This window comes from Gymnoscopelus braueri, assembly GCF_963280865.1.
Source record: "Gymnoscopelus braueri genome assembly, chromosome: 20".
Taxonomy (NCBI): Eukaryota; Metazoa; Chordata; class Actinopteri; order Myctophiformes; family Myctophidae; genus Gymnoscopelus; species Gymnoscopelus braueri.
In genome coordinates, this window is record NC_137622.1 from 7771036 (window position 1) to 7783535 (window position 12500).

Consider the following 12500-nt stretch of genomic DNA (forward strand, 5'->3'; position numbering starts at 1 on the left):
AAAATGAGGGCCGGGGAGCCGCAAGGGTCCTCGAGGGGGTTCCAGGGAGTCCACTTTAACCCTATATCCATCGGCTACAGTAATTTGAAAATAGCTGACCTGCAAGCTCACAATGCGTCGCATCTTGTGAGCTTGTTGTTTTCAAAAACTCTTGTCAGTGTATGAGGTCCCTTGCACAACATCTTTTCAGATGGAGATCCGGGGCCAAATAAAATACATATTAATTTGGGGTTCCTTGACATGAAAAGGTCTTGTGTCATTTAGAGGGGATATTTGTGCATTTTAGTGTTTTTAGACACTCAAGTTTCCAAAAACAAAAAAGTTGTTAAATTTGTTGCTAGGTGCTATTTGAAAAATAATTTGCTTGGGTAGTCTGCAAAGCTAAATCTTGCAACACAATTGTTAAGTTGGCGACACTAGTTGTGCCTGAGGTTTGTTCCTCTGTTCCTTTGTTTCCACTGTTTCAAAAAACTGCTTGCTCAGGGTGAGGGGCCAACGTTGGTACTCAGTCACATTGGGTCCCTACTCTACTTGTAAAGTGCCTTGAGACAACTTGTTATGATTCGTCACTATTATAAAGTTAAATTAAATAGAATTGAATCTCAATAACATACAGTAAGCCTACTATATGTGACCTTCATTACCTTGACTAATTATATGTATATTTTAAAATCTGTCTAATGAAATCAATCAATCAACTTGAAGTCTTTGCTATCAGAGCAACTAGACTTAGCCTATTCTTTCAAATAGTAATCAAAATGAATTCTGCCTTTTAGACTTTGTGCATGTAATATGTGTCTAACGCTCATGGTGATAGTGTTTCTTGCTTGTTTTTTTTACTGCCAACAAAACGCTTACAAGTTTTAATCTCAGTGATATGAAAAGCTGAAAGTATTTTTCATACTATAGTATCCGAGTTGTTTCTGGCATCATAAAGGTTAAAGGTGTTCCAAAAAGGACCAGACACTAACTAGTGTGTTACTTGGGAGAGGTTGTTAGGAGAGGTTTAAGTGAAGGAGGCATAATGAGCAGAAAAGACATGTTGAAACACGCCCCTCCGTCTATCATCATGTCCTTGCCTGCTGCCACCTTTACCAAAAAAACACCTTCTATATAAACCTGAAAAGGACATAATAGTTCGCTTTACGGTTCCCAAAAAAAAGGTTCTATACAGGACATTTTATACGGTTCTTTATAAATAATCCACATCGTCTTTTTTTGTTGTACAATGAAACGGTCCCCGTTTGAAAGCTGTTTTGATAGGCAGTGAGTCTGAATTGTAAAAGTGTCTGTGGTTTGGGGGGGTATTCCTTCAGGAGCAGTTCCTGGTGATGTGTTACAGGGCTGCTGCTCTGGGTCTGCTCCTGCACGCCATGAGCGCACAGGTGTGTTTACACAGCTGGGGAAGCAGAGCTTGAATGGGGGGGCGGGGGTCTACCCTACTGTACGTCACTGGTTCTCAACGTCAACGTCGGGTCCACCACCGGGGGTCTAAGTAGGTCAGTAATCTGTACTCTAAGTCATTGGTTCTCAAACCTTTGATGATAAATATTTGGCCGCTGACCCCCATCTGAAAATATGTTGTGCCAGGGACCCCCAGAAGCAAATATTTGTGTTAAAAATGTTCAATAATGTTCAAGATTTTTGAAAAATAGCAGATCTACAATCTCATAGCGCGGCACTCAGTGCCACGCTATGAGCTTGTATATCCGCTGTTTTTGAATAGCCAAAGTATAAAAGGTTAAAGTGGTTAAAATCATTGTGATGCTACATTAACTGCTTTTGCTGGGGACCCCCTATAACCCCCCAAGGACCCCTGGGGGTCCCCGGACCCCACTTTGAGAACCACTGCTCTAAGTAGGTCTGTAACTCTGAGGGTGTTCAAATGTAATTTGTACCCTTTCAGAGTTAAATGAACACTGTTGATTTTACAGTGTATATTGGGGTCCCAGAGATGAACAAGTTGCATCAAATCCGTGGCCTAATGCATATCATACTTTTTTAATATCCTTGAAATTACAAGGTTGAGCATCACTTCCCTGTGTCACGTCACATGTATGACAGGGACGAGGCAGTGTTGCCAACTACCCTAACTTTTTTTTCCTTTTTTTCAAATAGCACCTAGCACCTAACAAACTACTTTTTAAAAATTCATTTCACACACTCAACACCTGATTGCATTGTGCATTTCGCGCACTAGTGAGGTCAACAGTAGTGACGGCAATCTGATTATGAAAAGGTGTTGTTTATAAAAAAAATTGCTCCAAAAATGTGATGATAAACAAACAAATCTAAACTAACACATTTAATGTCATCTATCCATAAATTCACAAAACCTGTGTGTGTGTGTGTGTGTGTGTGCGTGCGTGCGTGCGTGCGTGCGTGCGTGTGTTTGTCCCGGGCAATACTGAGTGTGAATTCGGTCGGATGGGCGGTTGTCCAGAACCCCAAATCTATGGATGTCTGTATCTGCCTGTCTGTGGAGGACGCACAGAATCTGTGTATGTGTGTGTGTGTAGGAGGGGTGCAGGCATCGGCTTCCATGATTGGCCAACCCAAATCATCGGCTAGACGGATTGGCCAAGTTTGCATCACGTTTGTGCCGCTGCACCAATATAAGTGGTAGCATTTGCACCATAGAACTCCATTATTTCACAGGACAATGCATGAAATATCTGTCTTTCTGTCGTCAGGCATGCCTGTCTGTCTCCCATTTATGGTTATGCCCATCTATGCCATCAACACGGATGTCAGCAGTTTCTAACGACATAAACAGGTGGGGCATGCATTCCCAATTTGCATCGTTCCCGACTTGCATCGTTCCCCAGAAGGCCGGTGCCCGTTTATAAATAACCCATTGATTGAAATATCTAAAGGTGACTCACCACCAAACAGGCTACATCAGACTACTTCATAACATAACATAATTAGTACTGTGGTAGCTAAATGTTTTTCAGTGATCGGCGTGGGTGTACGACGAAGTACAGCATAAATCAGGCTTCAGTTTAAATGTCATCTTGAAGCCAATGTCGGTCACTGTGGGAAGTTATAGGATTTGCTGGGTAAAAGGTTAGCAAGAGAGAGAAGGCCATGGGAAAAAAAGTGTCTCGTCTAGTTCTCGCCCTTTGTCAACGGACACAAAGTACAGTATGAGGTCACGTTTCTGTTTTTGGGGCTCTGACTGCAACTGCAGCCACCTGAACACCCATGATCACCTTCAACATCACCGCTTCATCCATCAGCATCTCCCTCACACCCCTCCATGGGAAGACTTTTCATTAAAGCCCCACATTTCCACCGTTATTTATCCTTCTTATTAGCCGTGATCTCATACCCAACCCCCGTTAATGGTCACATTAATAATGGAGGGGCGTGTGATCCATTAAGCAGACGGAAGAGGGGGAAATACGGGCAGGCTGGATGGAGGACTGGGAGCTGAAAGGTCCTGAAGATAAGAGAGGCAGTGGGCTCGTGTTTCACAGCCAAGGTGTTGGGCTTGAATTTTAAAGGTCATTTTTAAGGCAGGCGGTTCTGCTTTATTGGACCATAGGCCGGAGAGAGAGAGAGAGAGAGATCACATCAACACAGGTCACAAAGCTCATGATGCTTAACTGTCTGAGTCGACATCATTACTATTAGGTGTTATCATTTTGATCAATCTTTTCCCTAACATTTGATTTCTCTCTCACGCAGTGACTGAATAACTCCAAACGATTACCAATTAAACTTTAATTGGTAATCCCTTGGAGTTATTCAGTCACTGCAGTGATTTGTTAATTAAATCACTGTTTCTTATGGGTCTATAACTCTGTTCCAGACCCAGACCCAAATGAAAACAGAGGATTTTACAGTGTAGATTGGTGTCCCAGAGATGAAAATTGTCATGAAATTGGGGTCCGTGGCCTTTTGCATATCAAACTGGGCCTGTGAAATGAAAAGGGTTAGAAATCACTGAATTAAGGGTCAGTGATGATGGTCAGCATAGATTCTAGTAGTGTAGTCCATGACAGCCATCTTCACACGCTCTGACCCGTACTGAACCCTGATAGTGATTGGATGGTGTTCAGCCCGCATGTCACTGAGAAAAAAACAAATATAGCCTACACATGATATCAAGATAGGAAAAGGGGCTGTACAAATATTTTGAGATGACACGGTGTGACATTTGTTGTCAGCGTTGCTCCTTCGACATCTCTGAGGCCTTCTCATCGTGCCTCCAGGTGGGACAGCAGACAAGAGCCATATTTAGCGGTGACTCCGAGCAACGCTTCTCAAGTGTCAGGCGCTGTCTCTTCCCTGTCCCCGCGCCCGTCCCCCACCCAAATGTATCTGGAACGAGACAATAGCCGAACGAGTATCACGTTCATTGGTCTCGGAAAAGCTCCTATCTGGGAGGATAATGGAAGATGATCCTGAACAAATCACAGAGTGAAAACGTAGCCGGAGGAATGCGGCGGCTACACGGCCGTGCGCCCCGGCAGCTGACACGGACAATTACACCGTAATCTCCCCATCCACTCCCCCCCCACCTCGCTATCACACCGCTTGGTCTGGCTGTTAATAATCACCCCCTCAGGACGGCTCTGTCCTCCTGTGCTGTGCCAACCTGTTTCAGACGCCCTGGAGGAGGCTTGGGTAGTTTTCTCTCTCGCTGTCCTCTGTCACTCCCCTGTGAGAAACTGTAGCTGAGCAGCTGCACTCGACAGACGAGAGCAGACGCAGCGGACAATGTACGACTGCAGAAGAGATTCTCAAGTCAACTCAAACTTTATTTATGAAGCACATTTAAAGCTACACTATGTAACTTAATTTTTTGTGAATGAACTACAAATACATATCTAAAAATGTTTTCTAAATCCTAACAGTATGTTGCTATATCAGTGGTGCTCCAACTTTTTCATGTCAAGGACCCCCAAAATTATATGTATTTGGCCACGGACCCCCATCTCAAAATATTGTGTTCCAGGGACCCCCAGAAGCAAATATTGGAGTTAAAAAAGTTCACTTTGAAATTTATATATTCAAAGATTTGCAAAAATGGCTTGTACATCTGCTATTTTTGAATGGCCAAAGAAATCTAAAATGACACAGATGCGTTCCCGGTCTTAATGGATTAAGATATGGTTTCTTGTGTCTTTGTTTCTGGGTTATGCAAATAGAGTTCCAGAAAATCCACGACAGGTTACAACAGTACACACACAGCAAATGCCAGGGTGTCAAGCTCAACCAGGGTTGAAGGCCAGGGAGAAAAAGTGAGTCTTAGGAAGTGGGACTGGGCAGATGGAATATTCAGGGGCAAGCTGTTCCACAGCCCAGAGGGACAGCCGGCGCAAAGGCTCGGTCACCTCTGGTTTTTAGCCTAGTTCTATAAGGCACATCGAGCAGCAACTGGTCAGCCGACCTCAAAGCCCTAGCTGGGGTGCAACAGTGTAGGAGTTCAGCTAGGAACAGAGGAGCTAGCCTATTAACCCATTAATACCGGGAAGACGCTCTGTGTCATTTTAAGATTTCGGTGGCTATTCAAAAATAGCCGATATACAAGCTCATGGCACGGCATCGAGTTCCGCGCTATGAGCTTGTAGATATTTCTTAATCTTGAAAATTTGAGCAAATCTTTGAATATATATATATATATTCTGGAGGGGTCGCTGGAACAATTTTTTTTTAGATGGGGTTCCGCGGCCAAATACATACAGTTTCTAAAAATGTTTTCTAAATCCTAAAAGTATGTTGCTATATCAGTGGTGCTCCAACTTCTCCATGTCAAGGACCCCCAAAATGATATAAATTTGGCCGCGGACCCACATCTCAAACATGATGTTCCAGGGACCCCCAGAAGCACATATCGGAAAAGATTTGGGTACACATTTTCCAAGATTTGCGCTATGAGCTTGTAGATCTGCTAAATTTGAATAGCTAAAGAAATCTTAAAATGACACAGATGCGTTCCCGGTCTAAATGGATTAAAAACAAACAATAAAAGCTTAAAATCAATACAGACAGGGGTCCGGTGAGGTGAGGCCAAGACTGGACTATCCGTGTATATATATATTACTGCAGGAGAAATGTAGACGCTGCAAGGAAGAGGTTCTATATCTATTGCCTAATTTATGCTCCGTCGCACGGCGGCATCACATCATGGGCCATGGCACTAAGCTACAAGCTCACAACGTGTCGCGGATGCAATGCGTTGTGAGCCTGTACATCTGCTATTTGAGGATTGAACCTTCAAACACCTTAAGAGCTAGGACAATGGACACAACTTTTCTCTTCTCTTGTTGTGTATATACGTACGTTGTTGTTGTTTTTGTTTTGTTTTGTGAAGTAATTGCTATTACTTGCTTCTTGTGCCGATATTGGCTCAGGTGGTAGAGTTTAGTGTCAAAATGTCCTTGATCAAGACACTGAACCACTAACTGCTCCCAGTGAGCAGGTTGGTCTCTTCCATGGTTTTGTCCATTGTCCAGTGTGTGAATGGGTGAATGTACAGTAATGCACATTGTAAAGCTCTTTGGTTATGGTACACCAGAGTGACACATATGCTCTTAATCGGGACCGGGAACGCATCTGTGTCATTTTAAGATTTCTTTGGCTATTCAAAAATAGCAGATATACAAGCTCATAGCGCGGCACTCAGAAAATCGTTCGTTAAGGCGAACATTTTTATCTACGATCTGTTCTTCTGGGGGTGAGATGGGGGTCTGCGGCCAAATACATATCATTTTGGGTGGTGCTTGACATGGAAATGTTGGAGCACCACTGATATAGCAACATACTGTTAGGATTTAGATTTTTTTTTTAGATATGTATTTGGCCGCGGACCCCCATCTCAAATTTTTTTGTTCCAGGGACCCCCCCAGAAGCAAAGATTTGAGTTACAAATGTTTGCTTTAAAAAATATATATATATTCAAAGATTTGCACACATTTTCAAGATTTTTCCAAAAAATTGCTGATCAACAAGCTTATAGCGTGGCACTTGGTCCTGCGCTATGAGCTTGTATATCTGCTATTTTTGAATAGCCAAAGAAATCTAAAATGACACAGATGCGTTCCCGGATTGAATGGGTTAATGGATAATGCCTTTACAATGTCCAAGGAGCCGAGCAAAAAGATAGCTCACTCTTACTGTACGTACCGACACAAGATGTAACAATGTAACAATAAAGACCACCTTGAACCTTGAAGAATTCAACATCCTTCCTACATTCTGTCCAAATCTCAAGGTTCAAGGTTGTACTTTATTGTTACATCTTGTACAGCAGGTACATAAGAGTAAAACTTATTTTGGTTTGGCTTCCTTCAGACAATGCAGCAGCATAGATGATAACAACAACAACATAATAATGAATAATAGAAATCGTAAAAAGATTTAAAGAAAAGAAAGAGAGTGCAAAAAAATTAGAGCATCATCAAATGTACATGTGCATAAAAACTTGGTATATTGTATACACCAACAGCATTTTCCCCCAGCAGCTGCCACCTAACTTCGAGTAAACAACTTCTATATACAGAAGATTAGGTACTATAGGTGCAGTTCAAGTGCAAGAATAGTGCAAGAAAAGGACGGATGGGGAGGGCAGGTTAGCATTTCCCTTTGCCCTGGCTTGTTCTGGTTCTTGTCAGATCGTTTATGTACCTGATTGTACGTGGAATGAAGCTTTTTTTGCAGTCTATTGCTAGTAGCTTTGAGACTGCGTATAGCCGTTTTCCATGCGGCAACATCTCAAACAGTCTCAAACAATCTCATCTACTGTATGAGTGCTTTGCTTAAGCCCAATGCACATTTAACAAGGCCAAACAAGTGAATGGAATTGAGCTAAGTAAGCCAAATTTAAATTGGGGTCGGACGAGGGCGAGGTTGAGCGGGGGGTGTGGGAGCCAAAGGAACCGGAGGTGAGGTGAAATATTGTGAAAACCAAATTGGGTCCTGTGGTGCGCGGCGAGACGACAGAAAGGGTGGCGGGTTGGGGGGGAGGGATCGAAGTGGCAATTAAGTGAAGGGGAAGCGGGCGACGGCGAGACTGACATTAATAACATCCCATAGAGCCAAAGTCAAGATTTACACTCAGTGGGCGAGGGCGACCTCCCGCCATGCTCATCGCTTCTTACGCAAACGTACCCTTCAGCTCACCTCGGCTCTCCCCCGCCTGAGACCTTATCTATCTGCAGCGCAAATACAATTTAAGATATATAACAGCCATATGTTTTATTGTTATGTCAGACAGAATGCACATCAGCAGAGCGGAGCTGCTGGAGGCTCTAGGGCAGTGTGGTGGAAGAAGTAATCAGATGAAGTTTTTACGTACGTTAAAGTAGCAATACCACAACGTAGAAATACTCTACTGTAAGCAAAAGTCCTGTATTCTAAAGTACAAAGGTGTTGGCATCCAAATACACTTACAGTACCAACATGCAACGTACCTAGTGACTAAAGTTTTCTAATAATTATAGTGGATTAAAAAGTAAAACACAAGTAGAAGTATTTAAAGTATTGAAAAATGTACATACTCAAATAAAGTAAAAGTACCTCAGAATTGTACTTATGTACAGTACTTGAGTACGGTATTTTCCACCATGGCTGGCTTGTTGAGGTGAGTGGCTGTTTTTTTATTTGACTCTTTCAGTGCAGTTGAAGGTTTACAGGTCCGTGGATGGCAGTGAATCCTGTGCCGATATAAATCAATGCCTTATTTACCTGTCTGTCATTTCCTGTCCGTTCCAGCAGAGGGAGTGGTTGGCCGGCTCGGGCTCACGGCTACATAGCGCCTCCCCAAGGCCACTGTAGAAAGAGCTGTAACCCCGCAGGCTGGATATAAACTCCCTGAGGGAGAGAGAGAGCGAGAGCGAGAGAAAGCTGATAGAAACTCCCTGAGGAGAGAGAGAGCGAGAGCGAGAGAAAGAGAGAGAGAGAGAGAGAAAGAAAGAAAAGAAAGAAAGAAAGAAAGAAAGAAAGAAAGAAAGAAAGAAAGAAAGAATAAAGAAAGAAAGAGAGAGAGAGAAAGAAAGAAAGAAAGAAAGAAAGAAAGAAAGAAAGAAAGAAAGGAAAGAAAGATAGAAAGAAAGAGAGAGAGAGAGAGAGAGAGAGAGAGAGAGAGAGAGAGAGAGAAAGAGAGAGAGAGAGAAAGAAAGAAAGAGAGAGAGAGAGAGAGAGAGAGAGAGAGAGAGAGAGAGAGAGAGAGACAAACAGACAGACAGACAGACAGACGGAGAGAGAAGATACTTTAATTATGGTAATCTGGACGAACAGAGAAAAGTGTAGACGGACAAATTGTTTTACAAAGAGAAAGAGAGAGAGAGAAGGAGGGGGGGGGGTGCAGAAACCCAGAGAGAGACAGTGAAAGGAGTCGGGGAATGAAGCTTCATACAGTAATGGGGGGACAGAGGATGAGAGCCTCCATGAGAAGCAGAGAGGATGTAACTGAACATCTGTGTGTTCCAGTGGTTCTAACGCTAACGTTGTTCATTAGAAACCTATTACAGCTTTGGGGTGCCGATAGCTGAGTGGTGCCTGTTACATAGGCTCGGATGACTGATAGCGAGTCCCCGGTTCGATTGCCGGACCATTGCTGCATGTCACTCCCCGACTCCCTCTCCCTGTTTCCTGTCTCTCTACACTGTGGACTAAAAATAAAGGCAAAACATTTCACCCCAAAACAAATCACAGCAGAGTTAGCTGAGTTGAACCCTAGCGTCCCTAGTCTGAGGGCGATCATCCGGTGAAAATAGCCAACAAATCAGCAATTTTTGCCGAAGATGTTTAGTGTAGGGCGAAAACAGGAGGGGGCCTAGAACAGAGCCCTGGGGGACTCCAGTCAACTGTAGGGTTTAAGTGGACCTAGAACACACATGGTCGACATATGGCCAGAGGGCCGGAACTGACCCGTGTTCCAACTCAATCCAACCTGCGACGTCTTCAAAAGAAAACTAGAAAAAGTGGTCCTCCGAGCACAGGTCTCCGCCAGGTCAGGTAGGTTATTGTGGGCCAGCAATGTTCGTAATTCAGTCCTTATAGAAGTGAGTGGAATGTAGAAGTTGAGGGATTAATGTTGATGTACAGTAGTTATTGCATGATGTTTGGACAAAATCTATCCAACAGAGATGTTTAGTGTAGGGCGAAAACAGGAGGGGGCCTAGAACAGAGCCCTGGGGGACTCCAGTCAACTGTAGGGTTTAAGTGGACCTAGAACACACATGGTCGACATATGGCCAGAGGGCCGGAACTGACCCGTGTTCCAACTCAATCCAACCTGCGACGTCTTCAAAAGAAAACTAGAAAAAGTGGTCCTCCGAGCACAGGTCTCCGCCAGGTCAGGTAGGTTATTGTGGGCCAGCAATGTTCGTAATTCAGTCCTTATAGAAGTGAGTGGAATGTAGAAGTTGAGGGATTAATGTTGATGTACAGTAGTTATTGCATGATGTTTGGACAAAATCTATGGGAGAATTTTAATTTATTTTTTTGTGCAAAAATCGGTCTGCTTGTGGCGCTATAATAGGCCAATGTGAAAAGGGTGGCATTTCTTCCTCTGCCTAGAAGTGTGAATGTGCGTGCAAACTAAAGTACGGACGCTGCGTTCATGATTTGAAGCATTTTGTTCAAAACGAGGCACTCCTGCAAACTTTAGATGCCAATCTTAGCCAATCAGAATGGAATATGAAAAATCGGAACAGATCCGTCTTGATCACATGACTGTAGAGAACAAACTGGACAAAATCTGTAGGAGAAATATAAAAAATGGTAAAATATAAAAAACAGTGCCGGAGATTATCTGTCCACAGACGGACGGACGGACGGACGGGCGGACGGGGTGCAAAACAACAAAACAACCCCCACCAAACAATCTAAATCATAAAAGGCATTATATTAATGGAATTTTATTCATTTATTTTTTTGTAGAGCAGCCAATTATTTGTACCACTTTACCCAATTTAGTCATTATACCAATTAAATCCTCCCACTGCTTGCAACTGCTGTTGTACCCCACTAGCCCACCTGCCAGTGAGGGGCTCCCACTGGGAGGACGTATAGCACCCACGTCCTCCTCCTCCCGTTCAACACCCCGCTGACAGGTGCCATCCCTCCCAGCCTGTAGGAGTACGGTGCGGTGACAAAGATCCTTTCCCCACCCAGCTTCCCTCCCCTGAACACAGCCAATTATGTTCCTACAGACGCTCGGCAAGCCGGACGCACCACAGTGGATTCAAACCCCAAGACTCCGTGGTGGTGGTGGGCAGGTACTTTAACCCTACGCCACACGAGCATTTTGAGGCAAATTAATTTCACTTTATTGCAATTAGTGGTAATTCATATTTACTGTTTGTGTACATAGCTGCATTCCATTGATGCAATGTTTATAGTTGTGAAACAGTCTGCCTTGAATCCATATTTATAACATAATGCAATGTGTTTTGTCAGTTTCCTATGAAGTGGTGCATATCAGACAACTTCCCAGATATAAATTGGTGGGCTAATTTAAAAGTTGATGCTGCATTGAAGTTAATTGTTTTATGTATTAATCTTTTCATTGTAACCTAAGAGTACACCAGAGTGACACATACGCTGTTAAAAAGTTAACATTTTAAACAGATAAGTCGTGAAGCAAGGACCCAGGTCATCTGGCCTGGCAAATAGCCTATAGTAAAGCAATCTATCATGTCTACAACATTCATGCAGTTTTAATATAATTGAGCACTAATGTGCTAAAGTGTTTCAAGTTTAAATTCTTGTCTCTTCAGTCACTTTGTGGAAGTCAGTATGGCCCCCTGTAAAAAATGCTGCCCACCCCTGACCTATTAGGTTAATTTATTTTAGAGTCGAACAGTTAAACTCATACTGCATAGCCTAAATGGAATGGATGTTGTTCTATGACAGAGAACCATGCGTACTTGACAAAGAACTGACAAAAAGTGGGCTTCATGAAAGGACATGGTGCGTGTCCCAGCTACCAGGTGTATCACGTTGCTAAATTGGACGCGCGTGCCTGTTCATGTTGATATTCATTAATTATGCAGATGCCCTGTCAACACCAATGACCATAAATAGTACAAATGATCCATGGTGACAGGACCCAAGAAGAGAAACCTCTGAAATGTGCCGCAAGCTCTGAAATAGTTTTATGTCTTGTTGCTTGGATGACAAAAGAATCTTCCAAAGTTGTTGGAGTGATGGGAAGTGATAAGGTTGGCGTGCAGGATACTGTACAGTTGGATTTGGATGAAAGATTGGTGAAACTATTGGAGATTCTGTAATGTCACGTGTCCAGTACATCAAATCTGCATTGTTACTTTAACTCTGAGTGGACAAACACGTTTGCAATTAAACTGACAGGATTTTACTGTGTAGTGGTGGTTGAAAAAGGATATAACTCAGATTACACAAAACATAATTTGTATTGCATTATGCCGGCCTTACATCAAACGACTTTTCATGGGATTTCATCGTCGCAGACAAATTTCAATTGTCGGAATAACATCATGACAGTTTTTGGCGCGCTCCTGTCA

General features: G+C 43.1%; 1 protein-coding gene across 1 annotated transcript in view; it reads right to left on the minus strand.

Annotated features, from left to right (window-relative positions):
* Nucleotides 1-12500, minus strand: part of gpc3 (glypican 3) — a gene marked incomplete at both ends in the record, with an annotated part of 152823 nt that overhangs the window by 37498 nt on the left and 102825 nt on the right. The window contains one exon of the mRNA XM_080416658.1: nucleotides 8698-8823. Within this exon, the coding sequence (XP_080272784.1) occupies nucleotides 8698-8823 (126 nt within the window). The remainder of the gene's footprint in view (nucleotides 1-8697; nucleotides 8824-12500) is intronic.